This window comes from Dermacentor albipictus, chromosome 5 (genome assembly GCF_038994185.2).
Source record: "Dermacentor albipictus isolate Rhodes 1998 colony chromosome 5, USDA_Dalb.pri_finalv2, whole genome shotgun sequence".
Taxonomy (NCBI): Eukaryota; Metazoa; Arthropoda; class Arachnida; order Ixodida; family Ixodidae; genus Dermacentor; species Dermacentor albipictus.
Genome location: NC_091825.1, coordinates 634,809 through 661,906, shown reverse-complemented (window position 1 = coordinate 661,906; position 27,098 = coordinate 634,809). Strand labels below are relative to the sequence as shown.

Genomic DNA, 27,098 nt, shown 5'->3' with positions numbered 1-27,098 from the left:
CGAGGTAGGCACTTGAACTATTCTAAAGTGCATGTAAATGGCACTATTCTGAAAGGACAGGCCATCTTCCGAGAGCATGGAGGTCACAATTCTGAGTGCACATGCGTATACAGCTGCAGAAATGAGCGTCCATTGCTAGGCAACACCAGTCTGGGTGAAGTATGCACTCGTGAAACCTGATGTGAAACCGTGAAACCTTATTTGCTACACGTTTGCCACGACTGGACTGGACCCTCACCGCGCATGGAGAGTCCAGTCTGTCCATGCCTCCGTGACATAAAAAGGAAGTCCTCGTCCCACATTTTCTCCTCACACACAATCTCGGGTATTTTGATCCCATGTGCCACTTTGGTTGCCACGAAGGATGCACTGAAATCTGAGGATCCGTAGGTTTCAGAATATCAATTCGTAGTACTGCGGTGTTCCTAACATGACACGGAAATTATTTTTGTTATTTTGCGGTTTGTAGTACCACATTAGAAAAAAAGTTACACGTGCAGACACAAGAAGAGGGAAATAAACAAAACAACTGCTGAGCACTGTATTGCTAGGAGCAACCGGCACTTTCTTGTTCTTTCGTATGCTCAGAACAAGTCGTAAGGCCATTTTTGCAGCCTCCCGTGTCTTTGTCTCAACAAGTGGCTCTGTTCTTTCTCTTTGCCAGGAGTGTGAGCACAACCTGAGCAAGCCCGAATTCAGCCCTGCTAGCATCAAGTTCAAGATCCAGATGGCCGCATTGTGAGTTGCTTCGTTGCCTATGCTCAATGGGATTGAAGTAACATGATCGGCATGACTTCCATTAATTTGACTCCGGCCAATTTGATCACGACCAAAAGACCTGGGTGATACATTTGTATGGGCTAAAACTAGGTATTGTGATCCTGACCGCACAGGGGCAATAGGGACTCGAAGGGTCGGCACACACGTGCCTGACCCCAATGGTGATCACGAGCACAACTGCGGCAGTGTCACGTCTGTGTTGCCAACACTTAGTGAATGGTCGAAAATGCTGATTTGTGGCCTAACTTGGGCAGATTTCAAATAAAAAACAGCAGCTGACAAAAAGTGGTTACTGTAGTTGCCCAGTTCTATTCATCATCAGCCTGATTTATGTCCACTGCAGGACGAAGGCCTCCCCCTGCCATCTCCAATTACCCCTGTACTGTGCCAACCGATTCCAACTAGCACCTGCAAATTTCCTAATTTCATCGCTCCACCTAGTCTTCTGTCCTCCTCGACTGCGTTTCCCTTCTCTTGGTACCCATTCTGTAACGCTAATGGTCCAATGGTTATCTAACCGGCGCATTACACGACCTGCCCAGCTCAATTTTTTTTCTCTTGATGTCAATTAGAATATTGTCGCGTATACCCTGCTGGAGTATACAAGCTGAATGAAGATACAGGCGGTTGCACTTTACGAAAACGTAAGCGGCGACGTGCGCGCGATGCCGAGATGAACCTCGTTCTCCTCTTCTTCAGTCCCTTGCTGCGCCACACCATGTGGCATTACTCCCTCTTCAAAAAAAAAAAGGAGAGCATACATAGGCTTGACCTGAGAGCGCCGAGATGGTCTACGATGAACACATAGGCTATAGTCACAATCATTGTGGTGTGCAGTATAGTCACAAGGCACTGATGGACGAGTAACAACAAAAACTAACCGAAGCGGCTGAAAACGTCGAATATTAGGGGCTCTAGTATGGTTTCAACCGCACAACGTGCAGAATCTCAGACTGCGGTTATCGACTTCAGGGCGGCTGGCTTCCGTCAGGAAGGACTTCGTAATTCAAGTCACTAATTCGCTGCAACACTCTGTAAGGTCCGAAGTAGCGACTGAAAAGCTTCTCGGATAGTCCTTTTCGGCGCACGGGAGTCCAGACCACCAGGTTGGAACTCGACATGTCGATGGCGGAGATTGTAACGGTGCGCATCGATGCTCTGTTGTTGCTTTATGTGCACTCGGGCAAGCTGACGGGCTTCTTCCGCGCGTCGCACGAAAAGTTCGGCATCTTGGGCGAGGTCGAGATGAGCGATGCTGTCGCGCGGCAGCATTGCTTTGAACATAGTCTGCACTTCACGGTCGTAAACGAGGTAAAACAGCGTGAAGCGTGTTGTTGTTTGCGTAGCAGTATTATAGGCAAACGTTACGTAAGGGAGTATCTCGTCCCACGTCTTGTGCTGTACGTCTACGTACATAGACAGCATGTCAGTCATCGTTTTGTTCAGTCGTTCGGTCAAGCCGTTTGTCTGCGAATGATAGGCAGTTGTCCTTCGATGGAATGTGCAGCTGAGTTTAAAAGCGTCTTCAATGAGCAGTGCTGTAAAGGCTTTGCCTCGGTCTGTGATGACGTGCGATGGGGCGCCATGCCGTAAGACGATGCTCTGTATGGAAAACTAGGCAAGCTCGTAAGCTTTGCTTCAAGGCAGCGCCTTTGTCTCAGCATACCGCGTTAAACAGTCTGTGGCGACGATTATCCACGTGAATACTTTCTTTAGCGCAAAGCAACAGACACAGGAAAGACGACAGGACTCTCAACTGACATCATTTTATTGCGTCACTCCTTTATAGACAGATGAAACTAGAACATGCGCAGTGAGCACTATGTGGTGGAGCCACCAGCATCCGATCACAAGAGCGCACTCATGCGACAGAATAATAATAATAAAAAAACATTCAGCGCTGTACAAGGTTAATGAAGGGAGACTAATGCACTGTGACCCCAGTGATTGAATGACTGACGGCTTTCTACTTGACAGGCAGTCGACACCTTCGGAAATACATCTAGCTTTCTCTTCCGCCTCTGCACATTGCCCAACTTTCCAACTGCCTAACTTTTTAAATGTTACCGAGTTTCTGTGGTCTTTCGGCCTGCTATCTTTGTGTGCTTGGAAAAAAGCAAAAGAGGATTCCCCAGATGTTCATAAGAAGAAAAAAGTGTTGTGTTTAGCGGAATGTGGTCTCCCAGATAAAGTTCAAAGGGTTTTGAGCTGCGGGCCTAAATTTTGTAATGAGGTTAATGAGACACCGCTCGGACTCCTTACCATGGTTAGGAAAGTTGGGTAATGTGCAGAGGCGGAAGTGAAAGCTAGATGTATTTCCGAAGGTGTCGACTGCCTGCCAAGTAGAAAGCTGTGTTCACTTGGGGCAACGCTAGCGGTAAGCAAAACAATTCATTACCTCAGGAAGAATAATCTCTCTTTGCTGACTGCTGATAAGGAGGGTGGTTTCGTCGTGTTGCCCAAAACGATGTATCATAAAAAGGCTAAGCAGGCTATTGAAAAGAATTTTGTTCCCTTGGAAAGATCTGCCAGGAAAGTAAAATCAGAGGCATTAAAAACTGTGTGAACAGATCAGTTTGACAGGACTACACAAGTCTGTAAAAGCTGCGAATATGCCGGGGCTGAACGTATTTTTTTCTGCAAAAACCCACAAAGAAGGCATGCCTCTCAGAGCAATTGTATCCGAGAAAGAAGCCTGGCAAGGTCTAGTGTCAAAATACCTACAAAAGCGCCTTAGCCAAATAGACGTAGAAGATCCTTTTCGTGTGAGCAACTCAAAGGATGTGATTGAATTTTTGGGTGAGCAAGATGGTGCTTCACGAGCCAATTTTGTTTTTTCTGTTGATATTGAGGAGCTCTTTTATTCCATTCCCCAAAGAGAGTTGTTAGACGCAGTAAAAGAGCGGATTGAAAGCTGGGGGCTGTCCAGTTCCAAAATAGTAGCGGGGTTTCCGTAAATGGCTTTGTAGCATTAGTTGAGTGCTACCTCTCTTCCACCTACATTTGTTTTAACGACAAGGTGTTCTTGCAAAAAGATGGCATTTGCATAGGCTCCTGCATAGCTCCAATACTTAGCGAAATATTTTTAGGCCAATTTGACAAGCGCGTGACAGCGTGCATGAAAGAGAAAAAACGTGTTGTGAGGTGTTTTAGATATGTCGATGATTTTATTGTTTGTGAATGTTGACAACGAGAGCGACAAACCACAGGTTGTAAAAAGTGTTTTAGAGATTTTCGGTGATTGTTCTGGCAAACTAAGGTTCACGCATGAAGTGCCGATGAACGGGTGGCTTCAATTCCTCGAGCTGTGTTTGTACTTTGGCACCGGGCACATCTGCTGGTCGTACCAGCCACGCACAAGAAAGGAAATTTTAGCATATAATACTGCTCACTCAAAAGCTAAAAATTGCCTGCGTGGTGCTCTCGAAAAGTCTTCCCACCATAAAATTGAGGCTAGTTTGCAGAAGCAAATGCTCCGGTTGCAGAATGCCAGTTTTCCGAAAGATATCCTGACGGCTGTGGCGGAATGCCTCCTGAAAGAAATCGGGGCAGGTGGACGCCCTGGCGTGGCAGCAGAAAAAAGCTGCAAGGAGCTGAAGCGTACAGCTATACCGTACGTGCACCAGCTATGGCGCCGGCTGAGAAAAGTTGGAAAGAAGTGCGGCGTGGACGTGATGTTCGCTGCCCCCTGAAAAGCTGGTGCGCATCTGCAAAGCCGTAAACGAAAAGAAAAAAACCAGTATGCGCCATAAAACACGAATGCAAGTTTGTACCCTGCATTGTTGGGGTCGTATACCGCATACCTCTCTTGCGGTAGATGCTACGTGGGGCAGACTGGCGGCTGCCTAAATGATCGAACGGCTACGAGAGCACCGAACGCTGGTAGATCCATTAGCGGGGGGTGGCGATTTGGCCATGCACTGTAAGCGATGCGGGTGCGTGCCTGCGTTTGATACCACGTGTGTGCTTGGTAGGGGAGGCACAAGGTGGGGGCGCGAGATTTGTGAGGCATATCACATTGACAGGGAAGGTGACAACTGTGTCAGCACGGCTTCACTTGCCTTGTCCAAAAACGAAACAAAATGTACTTGCAGAATAGTCTGCCACATTTTGATTAGAATGTGCTCGTACTGTTTTAACCCTGTGTGCGCATGCACCAACGAAATGTATATATGTACCTTCGCTCGCGGTAAAAAGCTCAGTTGATGTTTAGCGCTCGTCCTGTCGTCTTCTCTGTCTGTGTCCCTGCTATTTTGCGCTAGTCTTTTGAATAATGATGACACACCAACTAGCCCAGCTTTCTGCCTTGATCCATGTGCCAAGCCGTCCTTATTCTGCACCTTGTCGTCTGCTAGCATACTGTTCCGGCTGCCGGGAAGGATACATGGAAATCTAAGAATCTCTAGATTTCTGAATATTAATTCGTAGTACTGAGGTGTGGTTACCATGACACGGAATCTTAGTGATTATTATTCTACCCACCGTGGTCGCTCAGTGGCTATGGTGTTGGGCTGCTGAGCACGAGGTTGCGGGATTGAATCCCGGCCACGGCGGCGGAATTCCGATAGGGGCAAAATGTGAAAACACCCGTGTACTTAGATTTAGGTGCACGTTAAAATAGCCCAGGTGGTCAAAATTACCGGAGTTTTCCACTACGGCGTGCCTCATAATCAGGAAGTGGTTTTGGCACGTAAAACCCCATAATTTAGTTTGTTAATAATAATTATTATTCTGAAAAGTTCGGTATGCTGAAGTTTACAGTACTGAAATATTTTACATTGAAACAATAAGCAATCAGCAAGGGATTGCTGAAATGTGTGATAATGGGGTGTTTGTAGTAACCAGGTTCCAGTGTAGTCAAGGCATGGGCCACCATCCTGCTGCAACTGTAGTGGAGTTTGATAAATGTGGAATAGCGAATGCAGTGGACCAGGGGCCGTATTCTGAAACGATCTTCTTCAGCGATACTATCGCCTTGGCCACGCCTCTGACAATGCTGCACGTTGATTGGCTGTTTTAGCAAAACCAGAAAATTAATAACACCATTTAGTACAAGGTGTCTACTAACCGGGAAAACTAGGAGAACCAGGAATTCTCACGGATTTTGAATAGTTTGAAAAAACGCACGGAAAACTCGGGGAATTAGTGCTTCTATTGGGGAAAATTAGCTGTAATTTTATTGAAAGGCAACGAAAGTCGCGGTTATGCTGGCTCGAGTAACTGACAGGAATCGCAACGAATAGTCTTTGACGCCCTGTTGTCGGCTGGAGGAGTTGCCAGTGTACAGTCAACAACTGACTTTCCAGATGCTCGATAATTCGGACGGCTTCGTGGCACCATCTCGTACCCCATAGAATCAATGTATCAGAACGTTTCAAATTTCGGACGCAAGAATACCCTTCGCCGTCCGATTTTCCTGACTTTTTGCCGTCACCGCAGGTTTGAAACACCATTAATCAAAGCCACCACTGCTACCGTGTTGATTATCTTGCTGCCTCGAACCGGCGCCTTCAACACGCAGATCCCCTGGCAGCCATAGGCACCACTGCGGCAACGCTAGGCATAGCTGCTTTGACGTTCGCTATTAAGCTTCTTGCCGTTGAGTGCCATATTTTTTAATTTAATGAATTCGCCGCTCTCAGCAATAGCACCGATTCCGCATTTGTGGTCCTCGCGATTGGCTTAGAAGGTCGGAAAGCATGGTGCGTTACATAATGCCGGTTCCCGAAAATCAGCTTCGCCTCTATAAAGGAATGTTACTTGGTGAAGCATATGCAAAAGTACTGCGGTGAAGCATAACAAGCATGGGACCACTTCCACTTGCGTTTCCATGCAGGATAAGCTTTTTATACAGAAGAAAGGTGTGTGCATCGGTTCATGTATAGTCCCTGTTCTTAGCGACATTTTATTAGCCAGCTATGACTGCAATCTTGGAACTAAGCTCAGCCAGACGAGCACTGTAAAGGTGATGTGATATGTTGCTGACTTTTTAATTTTTTACTTTACTAACTACTGATGCGGAGCCTGCTGCTGCTATAATATTTGACCTGTTCCGCATATTTTTAGGTTTGTTTGAATTGACCGTGGAGCATCCGTCAGACAACAAGCTGCGTTTCTTACACTTGGAGCTATCGTTCTCAAACAATCATGTATGTTGGGGTTACGCTCCTCGGTCTCATAAGAGCCTTCTTCCCTTTTCCTCCGCGCACTCAAAGATAGTCAAGTGTGGTATTGCAAGTTTTTGCATGAAGGCGGCCCTCATCAGGCCTTGTGACCACCAAGTGGATGCAAGCTTCCAAATGCAAGTAGCCAGGCTGCAGCTAGCAGGTATCCCGGTACCGCTTTTAACCACCATCGCTGTAAGCCTCGCAACAAGCCTTAAAGCAATCGACAGCTACTCAATCTGAGAATCGCTCACGGGAAATCGTTGCAGTTATCCCATATGTGCACCAGGTTGCGCATAATCTCAAAAAGGTTGTCAGTAGGGCAGGCACTAGGTTGCTGTCCGCTGCTAGAAGTAAGTTAGGTAGCCTGTGCCATCAAGTCAATCGGGTGACCGAGAACACCAAAAAAAATTGTAAAAAGTAGCACAGACAGAGATTTGTTGGTGACTGTTGTGACTGGGTGGTTTTTAAGATTCCTCTTTCATGCAAGCGTTTTTTATATCGATTAAAACGGGCGATGCACCGATGAACACATGCGCAAACACTCAAAGTTCAAAAACGAGCTAGAGAGAGTCACTTATCACTGTATTTCAATGAGTGCGGCTGCAAGCTGTCTTTTAAAGATGTGACATATCTGTCAAAATACCGCTATGACCGCGCACGTCTTCTTTCCGAAGCTTTCCACATTCATGTTAGTGGCGAAGCATGTGCAAGTCTTCCCTCCATTTCTCCCCTTCCAAAGGAGGTTGCCTTCCTATTGCATTAATTGCATTTTTCTCCCCTGCGCATGCTGAATCCTGTTGATTCTGTGCTTTGAGATGGCGGCGGAGTATATATATATGCTGACTGAAAGAATAAAGGTACTTGGTTGTCAATCAGCGCTATTGTCTGTGTCCCTCTCCTTGTCCACTTGTTAAGTGCTGTTTTACTGCTCGTAATGGGTAGGGCCTATTGCCACGGGACACAATGTGTATTCCTTAATTATACACGTTTGCACCTGGTATCTCCTGTAACAGTACGAGCACCGATATGCCTATATGTGTACCGACAGGCGTTCAGAGCTTTTTCAAATGTGCCTGTGGTGGTTTGAGCCCTTAAAGGGCCCCTCACCAGGTCTGGCCATTTTGAGCTGATAAGTGAAGAGCATACAATGCGCACTAATGATCGTGTTTGCAAAGAAATACATCGCTGCACATCGTAAAAAGGTCTGAAATTTCAATCCGAACGCTGTTTTTCCTACTGTTTGCGGCGACCGCGCTCCAAGCCGCACGGTGACGTCCTCGTGTCCCTGCGCCTACGTGCTCGTGTCCGCAGTGTTACATCACTCGTAGTGACATGTGACTTCGATAAGTATTCAAGGTAGCATCTGTTATTAGTGTGATTTGTTGCTTGAATTGACGAATTGAAGTTTAGAGAAATAGATAAACACACAAACGGAACGTCTACGTATTTTTTTTGTTTTATTTCGCACCGAAGCAAGAGAGGTGTACTTCCTCTTCGTGTGCTTGTTCCCATGGTTGTGCTGTCACGTGTGCAAGTACCGGAACTACCATTTTTTACCATGTTTCAGCGCGTGATCATGCTCTACGATCCGCTTGTTCTGCCTCAGTATTCGTGCAGCACTGAATTATACCGCTAGTCTTGGGTGCTTGTGCACAGTGCGCAAAATCGTGTGCTGTGCGAACGTGACAACAGCTCGCCCGCGAAGCCGTTAGCGGAAGTTCGTAGTGCCAAATAAAAAGGAAAAACCCAGGAGAAAAAAAAAGTGTGACGCATGCATCACGTGATTTTCGAGGTCCGGCATGGAAGAACGCAAGGAAGGAATTTCGCTTGCGGAAACTAGATTGGTCGAGTGGAGGGGGCGTCTTACATGGCAGTGGAGTCCGCCTGCTGAAATCATGGGTTCGCGGCACTGAAAAATTTATATCTCGGGTATTAATGAGCCGATTCGAAAAACTTTTACGGCAGAACGCTTCCTAGAGGACATGTAACCACTTCCAGTGTATAACCAAACTTTCCTATAGGGCATGGTGAGGGGCTCTTTAAGGGCAGTAAAAGACATGCAGTCATTTTTTCCAAGTGGCCAATTTTGAGGACGTTTTCGCGACCCCAGCCAGTTCTAAAAATCGGACGTTGACTGTACAACTGACCAAGAAGATGCTACAAATAATCCATGGGGCGAACAAACGGCGGAAATGTTGGCTGATGCTGAGATGCAGGTGTCCCTCATCCAAACCAAAATAAACTCTTTAAAGCAGTGAAACAACAGTTAGGCGTCGATTATGCGCAGGCTGAGGGTATGTCTGGACAGTTGACGATGACTTGCATGCTGTTAGGAGAGATTCTTAATTGCGACAAAGTTTGGGCCTCATACCACATAGTTGCTATCAATTGATAGAAAAAGCTCATGTTCGAAAATATTTGCTTCTCTATGTATCTCCTTTTTATTCGTACTTGAGAATGTCAGACTCGATTTGCAATTTTTTTCAAGGACATTTTATTTATTTCGCATTTTACTAACCCCTCCCTTCTATTCTGTTTTTGAATAAGATAAACACTACTCCTTAGTATTCAAGCTGGATTAATTCACCTTTTTAAATTTTTTCGCAAGCCTACTAGAGAGCGACAGCATCTGGCGACATGACTTCAGCCCGTTTTGACATAAAACATACTTCTGCGTCACTGAGGGAATTTTGCAAAGGCACTCTGGAAAAACTTGCAAAACTCAGGGAATTTGAAAATGTCAACTTGGTAGAAACCCTGTCAGGGTGTCTATCAACCAGGAAAGCCTGGAAAACCGGGAATTCTCAGGGAGTTTGAATAGTCTGGGAAACTCAGGGAAAACTCAGGGAATTAGTGCTTCTATCAGGGAAAATTAGCTTTAACTTTATTGAAAGGGAACGAAAGTCGTGTGAATGCTGGCTCCAGCAACAGAGGAATCGCAACGAATCGTCACCGTGTCATCGGCACGAAGTATTGCCAGAGCAGTTAACGACAGATTTCCCAGACGCCCGATTTTTCGGTCATGCCCAGTAATTCGCACGGCTTTGCGGCAGCACCACATACTCCATATAGTCGATGTATATTGCCCTGACCGCAGGTCTGAAATGGCATTTATCAAAGCCACCACCGCCGCCATTTTGATTATCTCGCCGCTTCGAACCGGCTCTCTCGCACGCAGATCCGCTGACAGTCGTAGCCAACACCGCGGCAACGTTAGGCCTAGCTGCTTCTACGTTCGCTATTAAGCTTCTTGCCGTGCGGTGCCGTGTTTTTCATTGAAAGAGTTCGCCGCTGTCAGCAATGGCACCGACTTCGCCTTTGGAATCCTCGCGACTGACTTCGATGCTCCCAGAGCACAGCGCGTTGCGTAATGCCAGTCTCCGAAAGTTAACTTCGCCTCAGTAAAAATGTGTTAAGTGGTGAAGCATAACAAGCGTTGAAGGGGCAATTGTCAAGGGACACAGTACGTATTCCTTAATTATATAACTATACATGCGTGCACCCCCGTCTCCTGTCACTGCACGAGCACGTACCGATATGCCTAATAAGTGTACTGGCAGGCCTTCAGAGCTTTATCGGACGTGCCTGCGGCAATTTTATCCCTTAAAGGCAGTTAAAGACATGCATTCATTTTTTTGGACTGCCCGATTTTTCGGACGTTGTTGCAGCCCCTAGCGAGTCTGAAAATGGGACGTTGACTGTACAACAGCCCAAGAGGATGCTTCACATCATCTATGGGGTGAAAGCGTGGCAGAAGGAGGATGAAAACAGAAAGGACCGACACAGTAAGGAATTAACGGGAAAGAAAGCGTGCCGCCGCCTCTTTCAATGAAATTGAGTTCAAAAAACAGTGTTGGTGGACGCAGAGATGCAGGTGTCCTTCATCCAGACCAAAGTAAACTCTTTAAAGCAGTGAAACCCAACACTGAGATGTTGTGTACGGGCTGAGAGTATTGCAGGACAGTTGAGGTTGACTTCCCAGCTGCTGAGAGAGAATCTTAGTTGTGACAAAGTTCAGGTTTCATACCGATGGGCTTGCTATCTGTTGACAGAAATAGCTCATATTCAGAAATATTTACTTATGTATGCATCTCCTTTTCCTTCGTATTTGAAAATGTTCGAATTAATTTGGAATGGGTTTTACCATTTTTTCGCTGTGCATTTTACTAACACCTTCATTCTGTTTTCTTTTCAAATAAAATAGATTTTACTCCTTGCTATTCAAACTGAATTAGGTAATTTTTTGTTTGAACATGCTTACTAGAAAGTGACAGCATCGGGCAACATGCTGTCAGCCTGTCTTGACATAAAACAAAGTTCTGGCTCATTCAGGGAGTTTTGCAAAGGTGCTCAGGGAAAACCTGGAAAACTCAGGGAATTTGGAAATGTCAACTTGGTAGACACCCTGAAAATATAACACAAACTTTAGAACTATATCAGTTTGAAACCAGCAAAGCAGTGCATGCCGCTGATATGAAAAATGTAAAGGCCACGAAATAAACAAGTTAAGGACAAATACTTTAATGAAACTTCGTTATTCAAGAAGCTTGTTTGCCTGTTGTACATATGTAATGGCTAAGGAAAACCTCAATGATGCTGTCCTTCGTTCAAATGTATTGTGCAGGAGCAGCTGTGACTGTTCGTGTATTGTGAGTTATTGCACCGAAATTGTTGTCGCAGCAGAGAGCACATATAAAAAGCAGTTCTGCAAAATGTACTAGGCCGAGTAAAATGAAAGTGAGCCAATGCGAATATATGACAGACGGGGTACTATTTAAAAGTAGTCTTCCATGAGCATTTAGACATTTGTCCCACTGACTAATTTATTTATTTATTTACAAATACTGCTGTCTCAAATTTGAGATATAGCAGGAGTGGGTAAGTACATCAAGATAACATACAATCAACATGTCACATGTAAACGAACTTCGTCTACAAAACGCTCATGTGGCAATTCTCGAAGATTGGTATGTACCTTGTTCCACAATTTGTTGGCTCCTCGGCACGTGCAACGTGCCGAGGAGCCAACAAATGTGACAGGTACATCGACAATGGCAGAAGCACGTGTAATTTTGTGCAACATTATAATCCTTTCACATGTGCGCCTATGTACCAACGGCTCAAGCGATAGCAGGCAAGCATGCAGAGAAGTGGAGAAATTGCGATCGTATGTATTATAAATAAATCTAATAGCTTTCTTCTGCACAGCCTCAAGCTTTGATACATCAGATACGCAGTGAGGTGACCAGACAACAGATGCATATTCTAGAGTAGGCCTCACGAGGGATTTTTAAGCTGCTAGTGTGCATTCCTTGTTATGCAAACTAGAAGTGAGGCGTGCAGACAGGACACAAGAGTAGAGAAGTGGACAACACGAACGCCGACTATCAACTGAAGGGAGCACTGAGGCGAAAAATGAAAGAAGACACAAAACTCATCTGCGCATGCTCAGGAATGGTACGCCTCACTTCTAGTTTGCATAATGAATCCTTACCAACTAGCTCAGCTTTCTGTCGTTCTGCATTCCTTGGTTGCTGGTTTAATGTTCTTTTAAAATATCAAAGTCGTTTTAGAGCCCTCGAATAAATGAAGTCGACATGTTTGTGCTATTTTAAGTTGGAAGAAAAAGTTACACCAAGATATTTGAACTCGGTGACATAATTCAATATCTTCTCATCATTACTGTAGGCGAATTTTAAGGGTTCCTTTTTGTTTGAAAAGGTCATTGATACCGTTTTATCAAAGTTGATTTCCATTTGCCAGGTCTTGCTCCAGTTGCGGAAGGCATTGAACGTGTTATTCAGCATCTCCTGGGCATTGACACTGGCGATGTTAGAGTACAAGACGCAGTCGTCTGCGTACAAACGGAGCTTAACAGCATTGTTACTAACAATGCTCTCGACATCATTAACGTAAATAATGAATAAAAGTGGTTCCAGTACGGAGCCCTGTGGGACGCCGGAGGAAATACCGACTGAAAATGAGTGTGCCTGATTAAATGAGACAATCTGGAGCCGCAGATGCAAGTAGTCTCTTATCCAGCCAAACAAGTGATTGCCGTGTATGCCTCTGAATAAAGTGTCAAGCTTCATAAGTAACTTAGCATGACATACCTTGTCAAACGCTTTGGAGCAGTCAACTAAAATGGCGTCAGTCTGGCCACGATTGTTAAGTGTAGTAGCAACGTGGTGAGTAAATTCAGTTAGTTGCGTAATGGTGGAGAAACCCGATCTAAAACCATGCTGATGATGTGAAAGAATGTTTTTATCGTTGAGGTACTCTATAATATGCTTATGAATTATGCGTTCTAGCAGTTTACAACAAGTAGGTAATAATGAGATTGGTCTATAATTGGAAAGTGCTTGCCTAATGCCAGATTTATGTATTGGTACAACTTGAGCAACCTTCCAGACACTGGGAACAGTTTACAATTCGACAGATTTTTGAAATGAGTCGCATGATTCCTGTTCCATATAACTCCTTGGGTTGCTGCTTTAAATAGTCCGTAACTGACTCTTTCATGTCATTGTCCAACACAAATCTGGTTCCCTTGAGCTGCTTCTTCAAATGCTCCAAAATGTGGAACTCGGAAGGTGACAGGTGTGGGCTGTATGGCGGATGTTGCAGCGTTTCCCACTTGAAACTTTGCCAGTTTTGTATTACCCACCTCAGCGACGTGGGGACGGGCGTTGGCATTTTCCACGTCGTTTGTTCTTGATTGAGACACGCAGCCAAGCCGACGTTTCATAACGTCGGAAACGATTGATAGTCTCTCCAGGTTTAGCAAATTTGATCCGTAATGTCCTCTGGCGATCGAAAAAAAAGTCAATAACACTTTCCGGCAGAAATGACGGCCTTTGCTTTCCTTGGCGGTGTTGAATTCAAATGTTTCCACTGTAAGCTGTGCCGTCGTGTTTCAGGCTCGTAGTAGTGGCACCATGATTCGTCCCCAGTCAAGATTGCAGACAAATGTTGTCGTCGTCGTTGTGATACCGTATTAGGTGAGTCAAGGCAGCGCCGGACCTCTCCATCTTCTGGCAGTGGTTGAAAATCTTGGGCATCCATTGCGCACACAAGAGACGATAACCGAGATGTTCATTAATTATGGTGTGACCTGAACCGTGACTGATGTTCACACGCCCTGCCAATTCATCTATGCTTATCCTCCGTTCTTGTCTAATCGGTCCTTGCAATTGTGTTGGGGGGGTTTTATGAAAACTAATTTGGTCAGGGATGATCACGGTGTAGATAACGGGCACCGACCAGAGAAATAGTTTAACAACATATACAAAAAAAACATTGTTCCTTTTAAACCTGGCCACGATTTCTTTGGTTGCACCAGGCTTTACCGAATATCTTAGCCGCTCCCTCTCGGCTGACTGTCGTTCAGCACTCAACCGCTCGGGCCATAATGTTACAATGTTGTCAGCAGGAATTTCCTTCCTGCGTATTTCTTATATAGTTTTGTAAACACCCATTTCATAATCATCATCATCATGTCACGATTGATAGTCTCTCCAGGTTTAGCAAATTTGATCCGTAATGGCCTCTGGTGATCGAAAAAAAAGTCAATAACACTTTCCGGCACAAATGACGGCCTTTGCTTTCCTTGGCGGTGTTGAATTCAAATGTTTCCACTGTAAGCTGTGCCGTCGTGTTTCAGGCTCGTAGTAGTGGCACCATGATTCGTCCCCAGTCAAGATTGCAGACAAATGTTGTCGCCGTCGTTGTGGTATACCGTATTAGGTGAGTCAAGGCAGCGCCGAACCTCTCCATCTTCTGGCAGTGGTTGAAAATCTTGGGCATCCATTGCGCACACAAGAGACGATAACCGAGATATCTGTTCATGAATTATGGTGTGACCTGAACCGTGACTGATGTTCACACGCCCTGCCAATTCATCTATGCTTATCCTCCGTTCGTGTCTAATCGGTCCTTGCAATTGTGTTGGGGGTGATTGCACGGTGGCTTTGGCTCGGTGTTGTATCGTCTTTACAACTTTCATGTCCTCTGAACGATTTGCTCCATCCAATGCTTCACAGTGACCAATGAAATGCAATGTTCAACGTACACGGCAGCCATACGGTGACTCATTTCTTTTTGGGAAACACTTTCAGCTGTCAGAAAACTCGTAACACCACGCTGTTCAACTTTTGCAGCGTCCATTATGTCACGCAACCATGTTCAAACCATTATATGAAAGCATTAAAAAACCTTTATCCTCACGCCTGCGTGTCTCTTTTGTAAGTGAGAGATGCCCCTGTGCCACGCGCATGCCTCGCACATAATGAACCGAACCATTACAGCACGGGATGGGTTGGCTCATTTTCATTTGACTCCACTTCGTACATTAGAAATGCGAAGATACAATGGTATATACAAATGTAAAGATACAGCTTGATAAAGGGCAAAGAAGTGTCGCTGGAAACAAAGTTCACTGTATGTATACACAAAACCTCGCAACAAGATATTTAAGTATACGTATAAGTCTCCACTAAATCTATGTATCTAAGAAAAAGTCACTGTATATAATGTGCCAAACAAGGCAAATAGACATGTTGCGCAACCACAGTTTTACAGATTACAGCCCCCTTCCCTCCACTCCCCCTGATGTATCGCGCGCGACGAAAGGTGGCGCGCTTCCTCCCCGCTTTTCTCCCTTGCGCACACAAGGCTGAGCTACCACCGTCAGCTCACCCATCACCTCCCCTCCCCGTCTCGCCCCTAAGCTTTCACTTGCGCATACAGCATGCGGTGCGAGGTCATGATGTTATCGCCCTTGGACTTTATACGAAACATGATGGCGACGGCGATGGTAGGAATGTACCTGGAGTGTCCATATAATTGCTGTCGCAATAATATAATAAGTGTATCCGGCAACTGAATTGTCCCGTAGCCCATTACTTTCCGCAAAACTTTCACCACGCAACACTTTGCTGCGCCACAACAATGTCTTGTTTTTTCTTGTGGGGCGGGCGGCACCGAAACGAAGTAACGCAAAGGAAAGCATGTTGGCCACAATCGAATGCCTACTTTGGGCACCTTGTGTGGCTCCGCAGTAATATCGGAAGAAGTCAGGCCCTTAGTCCACAGGGAACCATACTTATACTGCTCGGTATCTCACACCGGGGAGGCGAAATTTTGCTGAGAGGTTGCGCTCAAGCAAATGCGTTGCAATCCGTCGAGTCCCCGTAGTGATGGCAGCGAGCAACCACGCATTGTTTTGTTTTCTCGCCTGCTAGCCAGAAAGTGTCCAAAACTCTGCCAGGCGAAAATCCACTCGGCCAGAGAAAACAAACGCACATCGAAGTGCGTCGCACGGTGGTCGGGGCAACATGAAAAAAACACATGCGTTCTGGCTGGTTTGGCAGCCCGCAGGTAGCGAGAACACATACACAAAAAAGCTGAATGTGTCCTCGTGAATAAAATTTAAAGTAGAAAAATATATAAGAACATAGTTACCTTTGCTGGCTTTAATGTCTTGACATGGATGCTTTGGCGCAAGTGAAAAAGAATGTGGATATTCTTTTCTCTGGCATGACGGCACAAATGAACCACCACAATGCCTCGTCTCATCGGACCTCGCTGCATGCTTTGTAAACTTGTCTGATAGTGTGTTGATTTAGCTTGTCTCGTTGTATGGTCCGATGGACGACTTTAGAATAGTCAATGCACCTTTGACGTGAAATGTTTATAACAAAATTAAACCCTCAAAGTTAAGGAATTGCAAATCTACAGCACAACTTTGGAAATCCCAGTGTACCTTTCACCTCAAAAGTTTACGAGAACTTTATACCCATAATATTTCAGAATTTAAATCCATGCGCTCCGCAGATGCCGTGGCCCCCGCGAGATGCTGCAACGAGCCCGCTTGCCATCAAAACGCCCCTGAAACTTTGTTCTCGGATGGGGCTCCTTGCGTCATGTGACTCCCGGTGCATGGGTGTTGCCGGGAAATCCAGCCCGATTTCGCAATGTTTGCGCTGAAATGTCTTTTCGAGCGTGAAAAAGACTTTCTAGACAGAATCCAGCATGATTTCTAGTGCTGGGAGTTGTTTTGGTCGGCGGCGCACGACAACAAAAAAAAAATAGGGGGGAGGGGGGCTGAAGCCCTATCAGCCCCACCTGACTATGCCTCTCTCACCTACCTCAACGACTTTCTTGTGGCTAGCTGTTCACCTGGCAGCATGCCGATCTTCTGTGATTGCTTTTTACATGACTCGAGGAACACGGCTTGACCATTGACACAGCAAAGTATGTTTTTGGCGTCAACAGTATCTAATTTCTCAATGACCTCATCACACCTGAAGGCTCGAGTCCAGCCCCTGGACTCCTTGCACGACAAAGTTCAAGCGCTGTGCATTTTTTCTCATCCAACATCACTTAAAAAGCTGCAAGAGTTCCTAGGACTGCTGAACTTTCACTGTCGCTTTATACCTAATGTGGCTCGTATTGTTCTACCGCTGACCGACGTGCTCAAGTCAATTAAAGCACCGTCAGCCCCTCTCGAGTGGACAAGTGCAGCTGATTCAGCATTTGAGGAAGCGAAGAATGCTCTGGCCAATGCAACAATGCTCGTGCATCCCTTACCCAACCCATCAATGCGGCTGATCACCGATGCTTCCTCCAAAGCCTTTGGTGCCATCCTTCATTAGTTCCAGCAATACTCATGGTGCCCACTATCCTTTTTCTCCCAGGAACTAAAGCTTGCCGAAACTCACTATAGCATGTTCGACCGTGAACTTCTCGCCATCTACCTCAGAATTCAGCACTTTCGCCATCAACTGGAAGGTAGCGTATTCCACTGGCTGACTGACCATAAGCCACTGACATTTGCTTTCCGTGGAAACCACAATGCTTATACATCCCAGCGAATTCGACATCTATGTTTTGTTTCGGAGTTCATCGTAGACCTAAGGTACATCGAAGGCCCCGTCAACACTGCTCCCAACGCCCTTTCCTGCGTAAGTGTCGTAACATCTGATACTGTGGACTTCGAGGCAATTGCAAATGCACAGCGTAATGACAGTGAACTTTGGGACTTGTGCGCAAGCTCTAGTTCTCTCTTGCTGTCTGTTGTGCTGCTGCCCTTCTCCTTTGGTACATCGTGAGGTTTATAGCCCATGAAAAGACAAGGACGAAAGGAAAACGGGACACACGCAGGCCACTCACTTGCAACAATTCTTTATTTAGAGCAAAGGACCCACACATATATACAGCTTTTTCACGTACATCATCATCATACATGCGCTGTTTGCGAAGAATACCTTACACACCATTACGCAGGTAAGCTATTACACACCATTACCTAGGTAAGCTAAGGTAAGCTCTTTGCAGGAAAGGGTAATTGATGATCTTGAAACACAGTTATCCCCTAGCCTATCAATTATTGCTGCTTCGCTAATTTCGCGAGTTAATCTTCCTCAGGCTCTTCTCATGATGGAGCAGCCTCTGTATGCTGGAGCAGCCTCTGTATGCTGGAGCACATGTCGAGTGGTCACCATCATCCGCCCCGGCAACAGCGCGCTTGCAATGCCTGCAGTGAGCGTCAAGGAACCCGCCCCGCTTTTCTGCTACATTATACCAGTATTGCTTTAAAAGCTCGTTGAGGCACCTTCCACTTTGCCCCACATAGTTATCTCACACTTTAAAGGAAAATTGTGAACAACAGCTGCCGCACATTCAACGAACGGCTCCTGGTGTTTATTTTTGCACGTGCACTTGTCAGGCCAGTCTGCACAGACATTGCAATTTTGTAGAAGCTGAAAACGCAACCCTAACATTCGCACGATAGGCCGTGGATATACAGGATGACAGCTACGCTCCTTATCTACACAAGGCAGGCTGGCGGAATTCTCTCATAACTTCGACTTGAGCAGACCTTCAGCAACGCTGTCTTTCGGGTTCCTTTTGTCCTTGTCTTTTCACGCGCTATAAGCCTCACGTTGTCAACAAGCCCACATCAACCAACATGCCCATATCGCTGCATTACAAGCTCTGGTACAATTGTCCGTGATGCGTTTTCTGGCTGCACACGTCCTTTTGTACCGTCCGCATAACGTCGTCATATCTTCATTAAGGTGCTTTAAGCAAGCTACACTGGCATCTGCACCACTCAACACCTCATCACCTCTCGTTTTGCGTGGCTCGGCGCCAACAAAGACGTCCGCCGCTGGGCTCGTGACTGCTTGCAGTGCCAGTGTGCGAAGACGATGTGACACACCGAATCTCCCCTTCAAACCTTCCGCTCGCCAGACTGTCGCTTTGATTATGTGCACATTGACATTGCTGGTCCACTGTCGTCATCGCGTGGAAAGCGCTACATACTCACTGGTGTGGATCGCCATACACGCTCGCCTGAGGCATTGCCGCTTCACAACATCACAGCATCTACCGTGGCCTACCATTTCGTTGCCGGATGTATGTCTCGCTTCGGCTGTCCTAGTATATTTCCACCTGTAGTAGTGGGGACAGTGCAAAGGAAGAGACAGGAAGGCCAAGAAGTGTGCGTGCTACCCCTGCCGGCTCGATAGCCTGGTCCCGTCGCCGTTGTTTTTCAGAAGCTTGCTGTCCCCATTGAACATCGGCAGTCTTTTTTTGAGGCACGTGACAAACTGGTGGAGGTGTGAGGTAATATTCACTCATGCCGCAGGCCCCTCCTGGGAGCGGAACCACCAGCCCAGCGCCAATAGAGACTCCCATCCCTTGGTCCAGCTCCAGGACCAGGGGACTACCTCCAGAACACCACACAGCGATTCCAACCACCTAAACTGGTATGGATAATGTGATGACGACAGGGTACACACTTCAGTACCCACAGGTTTTAGTGTCATTCCATGGTGACGTGTTCGAAGATGTCGAAGATTGAATGACCGACTTAGCGTGCATGGCCGAGTACAATGAATGGGACAATGCGACTAAACTTAGAAATGTCTATTTTTGCCTGGAGGACGCCGTGCATACGTGGTTCCAAAACCATGAGGAGCAACTGACGTCATGGCCCAAGTTCTGCTGTGAGCTGCTAGACACCTACGCCGGCGCTGATTGCTGCGGACGAGCAGAACAAGCAATCCAGGCCTGCATCCAGCTTCCCAATGAAAGTGTCACCATGTTCGTTGTAGACATAACGCGCCTCTTCAGACAAGCAGACCCTGTAATGACCGCAGGCAAGAAGTTGCATCACCTGATGCGAGGAGCGAAGAAGCAGCTCTTCGCTGGTCTTGTGCACAGCGCTTCGAAGACTGACGCCGAATTTTTGTCTGAGGCTGTATGGAGAAGATGGAGAGACGGTAAACTCCAGTTTTTAGATTTGCGGCTATCCTTACAAACACGTCATGCCTGTTGGATGTACTCGCCACGTGCACGTAAGAAACTTTTACCTTATGCGTCTGCGCACTCAAAGATGGTGAAATGCGCCATTGCTTTGATGCGTCTAGAATTTTCGTTAATGAAATCCTGTCATCACACGGTGAACCTGAGTTTCATTGCACAGTTAAATAGGCTGCAGGTTACCCAAGTATGGTGGTGACGTCAGTCTCAGAGGTATTGTTTCAGAAACTGAAAGGGAAGCGGCACAAAAGTAACTGTATTACACAAAAGAAGAGGCCTGAAGTTGTGCCATATTGCCATAGATTGGTTCACAATCTAAGGAATGTCGCCACTAGATACAAATTCCGATAGCGTTTTCTGCCCCTCAGGAACTTTCAATGTTGTGCAGTCATATTTCTAAAACAAGTAAAAAACCAGATTGTGAAAAGATTGACGCGAAGTTTGTAGATTGCAGCGTTGGTGTGGTATATGATTCCGTTGTCATGTGGCAAAGTGTATATAGGGCAGTCAGGTCGCTGTGTTAACGAGCGCCTTGGAGAACATGAGCGAACCATACCAACAGGTACAGGTTTCCATTTGGCTGAACATAGTAAAATATGCAAGTGCAAAGCGATGTTTCGTGATACTGTGATTTTGAAAAAGAGCCGTGATACCACCGCCCAAAAGTTATCGGAAGCTTTCTTCATACAGTCATTGGGGCCACAGTGCATTAGTATGCCTTCTTTAACCTTGTACAGTGCTGAATATGTTTTTTTTTTATTCTGTCGCATGAGTGCGTTCTTGTGATCGGATGCTGGTGGTTCCTGCACTTGGTGCTCACTGGACATGTTCTTGTACATTCTGCTGTCTATAAAGAATGACCTATAAAGGACTGTCTATGAAGGAATGTCTATAAAGGAAAGTAGCCCTTGTCCTGTCGTCTTCCTTGTGCCCCTTGTTTTGCGCTAAACAAAGTAATTATGGAGAAGATGCTTCAACAGCGGTCAAACTTCTGTGAGCGGCAAGTGAACGCAACTTCCGCTTCCTTTATTTTCACAGCGACCGGAAGCAACAATGACAACCTCCGAGAACTCATCCGCACCGTTGTGCGGGAAGAAATGAGGAAGATTTATGGTGCGTCGCAAGCTACAGTGAGCTCCGCTCCAGCTTTCCTCTTGCTAACACTGCGCCTGCACTGACTGAACACCGCTGTGCGGCCTACACCAAGCCCTGAGACTCCCTGCTTCGTCACCCCTACTCTTTGTTCACGCTGTTCGTCTGGTTGCAGCTTCGCCAGTCCAACCGGTACAACATCGCAGAACGACGCACGCCTCCAGTGTTTCCGCCTTCCACTCCTCCTGTAGTTCTTCAGCCGGAGTAGCCAGTGCATTACGCCGACGATTGACGCATGACCCCTAGGAATTCGGATGTTTGGTGCACACTGCACCACCGTCCTCTGTGCTTCCACTGCGGCGAAGCAGATCATTTGTACCGCCAGTGCCCATACCGACGTCTTGGGCTGCGAGGCTTTTCCGCCTACTCGCCGCCACCCCGACCTGGCTAACGACCCCATGATATTAATCATTATTTGGCCAAACAGCGCACGCCACCGCCTACCGGACGACAGTCACGCTCGCCGTCGCCAAGGCCAGAGTGTCTACCATCCGGGAAAACCGGGAATTCTCAGAGAATTTGAATAGTCTGGAAATACTCGGGGTGAACTCAGGGAATTTGTGCTATCAGGGAAACTTAGCTGTAACTCTATTGAAAGGAAACGAAAGCCGTGTGAATGCTGGCTCCAGTAACAGAGGAATCGCAACGAATCGTCACCGTGTCATCGGCACGTAGTATTGCCAGAGCAGTTAACGACCGATTTTCCAGACGCCCCATTTTTCGGTCATGCCCAATAATTCGCACGGCTTTGCGGCACCACCACGTACTCCATATAGTCGATGTATATTGCCCTGACTGCAGGTCTGAAATGGCATTAATCAAAGCCACCACCGCCGCCATTTTGATTATCTCGCCGCTTCGAACCGGCACTCTCGCACGCAGATCCGCTGGCAGCCGTAGCCACCTCCGCAGCAACGTTAGGCCTAGCTCCTTCAACGTTCGCTATTAAGCTTTTTGCTGTGCAGTGCCGTGTTTTTCATGAAAGAATTCGCCGCTGTCAGCCATGGCACCTACTCCGCCTTTGTAATCCTCGTGATTGGCTTCGAAGCTCGCAGAGCACAGCGCGTTGCGTAATGCCAGTCTCCGAAAGTTAGCTTCGTCTCAGTACAGAATTGTTACGTGGCGAAGCATAACAAGTGTAGGAAGGGGCAATTGTCACGGGGCACAGTATGTATTCCTTAATTATATACATGTGCATCCCCGTATCCTGTCACAGTACGAGCACCCATATGCCTAATAAGTGTACTGGCAGGCCTTAAGAGCTTTTTCGGACGTGCCTGTGGCAATTTTAGCCCTTAACGGGCTAAAATATTTAGCCCTTAAAAATTTAGCCCTTAATATTTTTTCGGACTGCCTGATTTTTAAGATGTTTTTGCGGCCCCGAGGGAGTCCGAAAAGTCGGACGTAGACTGTACAACTGACCAAGAGGATGCTTCAAATGATCCATGAGGTGAACGCATGGCAGAAGGAGGATGAGAGCAGAAACGACAGACGCACTGAAGAACTAACGAGAAAGGAAGCATGCTGCCGCCTCTTTGAAGGAGCTTGAGCTCAAAAACAAATTTTTCGCTGACGCCAAGATGCAGGTGTCCCTCATCTAAACCAAAATAAACTCTTTAAAGCAGTGAAACCCAACACTGAGATGTTGTGTACGGGCTGAGATTATGTCAGGACAGTTGAGGTTGACTTCTCAGCTGCTGAGAGAGAGTCTTGTGTCAAAGTTCAGGCCTCATACCGATGAGCTTGCTATCAGATTATTTATTTTTCCTTATTTACCTTACCCCTAAGGGCCCTCACGTGAGGGTAGAAATAGCTCATATTAAAAAAATATGTACTTATGTATGCTTCTCCTTTTCATTCGTATTTGAAAATGTTCGATACCTGTGCCACACAGGCGATGTTAATCACATTAGAAGTTTAAGACCTTAAGTTTCTTAATGCCATTATATTTTTATCGCTGCTACACGCACATACTTAGACATTAAGCGTTGCGATGACGATAGCTGCAGTGAAACGGTTAAGCTTGCTTGCCAATCGTAATACAATAAAAAATCGTTATCTAGAGAGCAGATGTTTGCGAAAAGGCTTGAGAAACATTAATCGGCATATTGTATGTAGTTTACGTCAGGAATGTCATTGTTGCACCCACCCGTAAACTGTTTCAAGCCAAAGACAGCTCAACGGCCAATCCATAGCGTAACCAAAGCATTGAAATTGGAAAAAAATAGCGCTCACAGCTTCAAAGCTCTCAAGCAGCGATCCTGAAGAATTTGACCTTGTGCTCCAGCTTGTTTTGGCGTATGCGCTTCTTCCAAGTCGAGCATCATCGAGAAATTCGAAGGCTTCAGTATGAGGCCAACGAGGCAAGCAGCTACCACCGTGTAATCAAACAGCTTCTCCTGGCTAACGCGCTCACGTTAGTGTTCTAGCCGTGAGTAGCAGCAATATCGCCTGCTGATCCCTACGAAAATAAAGAGCTCATTTTAAAAAAAGTGATAAATGTATTAGTTCTTTTTATCTACAAGTTCGCCTAATATCGTGAGAATAGTGTCACTACAGCCACGGTGGGGACATTGCAAACGAGAGTACGCATTCGACGGCCAAGTGAGTTGTAATAAATGTAAGAACGCACTATGCCGCGAGAAAGATCAATTTTTCAAAGAAAATGAAGAATATATTAATTTTTTGTGGGATGTCGTGTCTGCTGAAGGACGAATCCCAACATAAAAACCTAACGCTTCTTTATTCGACTAACGATGACAGCGGACGGGCATACCAACGCTACGTTCGTCCCAGTAGCGGAAGGTAGAAGGCGGTCTTTCTCAGCCAGGCAGCCTGTTTTTATAGCCACCGTCGGTGACGCATGCCTCGGGTGACGTGGCGGTGGCGCTATGTTTTATCGACCATGCAGTCCAGCGTGCAGCTGTGTTATGCTGGGCCAGATGATAAGAAGACGGAGGGTGCGCAGAAATATGCGCGGAGTGTGTCGTCACATGTTCACCAGGAATTCGTTTAGTCAGTCTCGTCAGAATGTGGGGACACTGGGATCAAGAGTACGCATTTGATGGCCAAGTGGGTTAGGAGAACGCACTACGTCGCGAATGGCATTAAGCTTTAGCGTCATTAAGCATGTCCGTGTGGCACCCCGCGAATGACATTAAAGTTTAAGGGATTAGCCATTTAATGTAATTTTCTGTCACAAAAATAAAGTCGACAAAGTTGTATCCGATAGGTTTCTCTCCCTTCATTGTAGGCAACATAAGTGCTCCCCTCTCTTCGAATCAACAGCTATTACTGGTAGAAACAAGTGCGAACTCACTAGACTTATAATACAAGCCGAACAGATTTATGCCCTAGGGGATTCATGTATCAGCAAACCGTCATTGGCTCTCTCTCTGAAAAAGAACTGAAAATTTTTCGCATGGCTTATCGTATCACTTACAAAAATGTTTTGCTCTGATTGATTGTTTATCTGTTCACATGGCTGTTACTCATGTTGGCTGTGTGTATTAGTACGACCTGGTTTTCGATAATAAACATTGTTGGAAGTTAGCGCTGTGTGTGTCCCTGTGTGTCTTCTTTTGTCCCGTTTTTAATCCCGCAACCGTATGCCCCTTCTACAAGTTCACAAATGTCCTGCGCTTCCAAAAGGGTGCGCTCAGCAAGCGTGTTGTCAGCCAGCACGACATCTCTGCACGTAGATACAGCCAGGTCAAGAGGCACTGAAGTGAAGAGCGACTTCATGTCAAATGACAACATAATGTCGTCTTCATCCAGGGAAGTGTCGCGCACTTTCCCCACGAAGGCTGAAGAATTCGAAATGTGTGTCGCTGTCTTGCTGGCGAGCGGGCCCAGCACTTGGTACAGGGAACCTGATAACCGGGCAGCGGTGACTTTGTGAAGTCAATACGCCGTAGTGGATCGTCTGGCTTGTGAACTTTCAGTAATCCATATATTGCAAGTGCGGAACCATTAGTACACAAGAGGCGATTAAAGATGCTTTTGCTGCAGTGGTACAAAATTAAAAACCATGGAGAGGAGCTTTTGCAGTTTTGTTTGCAGGTTTGCCGTGGGGTCTTTTTGGATCGCGATGTAGGTATCGTCTGAGAGCAAATCCTTCATTTCCTCATTGTAGTCACTTCTGTTGATAAGGGAAACAATGGCGTTTCCCTTATCTGCAGGAAGGATGGCAATGGAGGCATTGTTCCGGAGGCCCTCGATGGCTTGTTTCTCAGCAGGGGAAAATCGGGCTTGAGGGTTGCTCGAAGAATCTTTATTTATTCGAACTATGGACAACAGTGTCAACAGGACTCATGGAAATCTGCCTGCCAACTACACCCGTTCTCTAGGTCATATTCTGGCATAAAAACGACTTGCGGCTTTTGCCTGCTTTTAGTGTGATCAAGGAACCCGTACGGGTCGCGAAATGTCTGTGTTATTTTCACCTTGACCTGGTCAGTGACCGCAATTTCTTCATCATCATGTTATCTGACGAGACGAACTTTCCTCGAACTCTTGACTACATAAATTTTGTCTGTGTGGGTGGAGCATCGTGTACTTTGTTTTATTTGCATTTATACAGTGCAACCTCGGTTATACGTTCCCCGGTTTGGTGACGACTCTGGTTTTGCGACGAATTAACGCAGTCCCGGCGAAGTCCCCATAGAATCAATGCTTAGAAACCCCGGTTATACGATGCAATTTTAGGTCTGACCCGCGTTGTATGACGACCCTCGGGAAGCGCGAGATGGAACGGTGGACTAAAGAAAAGTGCCGCGGGTCTCTTTCCTCGCTGTCTCTTCGCATGCGAACCGCTCGACCAGTTCTCTCTCCCTCCCACCAGCAGCCATCCACGATGCCCGCTGCGCTGAAATAGCGCTTTCTCCACAGTCACTTTCTCCCTCTCTTCTCGGCGGCGTCGCCTCTCGTCGCGTTGGGGAAGCGTTTCTCTCCTTCCAGTTTCCCAGCAGGAGATCGCCGACAAGGTAGCGCAGAGAGGCCTAAGTTTATCGCACGTGTTCTTTGTCATAATCCTAGCAACCAGCGTTCAGTGGAGGTTTTGATTTGTGTGGAGCGACGCGACGCACAATGTCCCAAAAGCAGACTGTTCTGATGCTCGGCCAGTTCGTGAAACGCAGTGTCGCGATGCGCAATCGCTGACTCGTTCAAGCACTCTGGCTTTAAGCGAGAGACTGGTTCTTCTGCTTGGTACGCAACAACCTCGATGCGAATTGAAACCGATGCAGGCTTCGCCGACGACGATTTCAAGGGTTTAAACCTCACCATGACCTTCGCCGTGTACGTGGAGACCGACGACAACGTTGCGATCTGCGGTGAGGTGTCACTGGATGACGCCATCAAGGAGGCTTTGCCTAGTGCCGACACTGCTGCGACATCGCTTGAGCACAACAACGACGCCACAGATGCCGTGCCTGTGCCTATCACATTCGTCTAGGTGCTATGGCACATAGACAGCATCCGGAACTTCATCTGTTCATGCGACGCCGCAGAGGACGCTCCTTTTGGACGTTGCCCAACTCGAGCGAGAGCTCTTGGGTCACGGATCAAACAAGGTCCAAAAGAAACTTACCGACATTTTTTAAAGTTCGCGCTGGCTGACGGGAATGGCGGCAGTGGGCAGTGGAGTGCCGTAAAAGTTCGTTTGAATAA

The 27,098-nt window shown here is 46.5% G+C and overlaps 1 protein-coding gene across 6 annotated transcripts in view; it reads left to right on the top strand.

The window, feature by feature from the left end:
- The window catches only part of DCTN4-p62 (dynactin subunit 4), a 438,984-nt gene that overhangs the window by 229,707 nt on the left and 182,179 nt on the right, over positions 1-27,098 (top strand). For all 6 annotated transcript variants that reach the window (XM_065444866.2, XM_070538189.1, XM_065444867.2 and 3 more), the window contains one exon: positions 665-738. In XM_065444866.2, the coding sequence (XP_065300938.1) occupies positions 665-738 (74 nt within the window). The remainder of the gene's footprint in view (positions 1-664; positions 739-27,098) is intronic.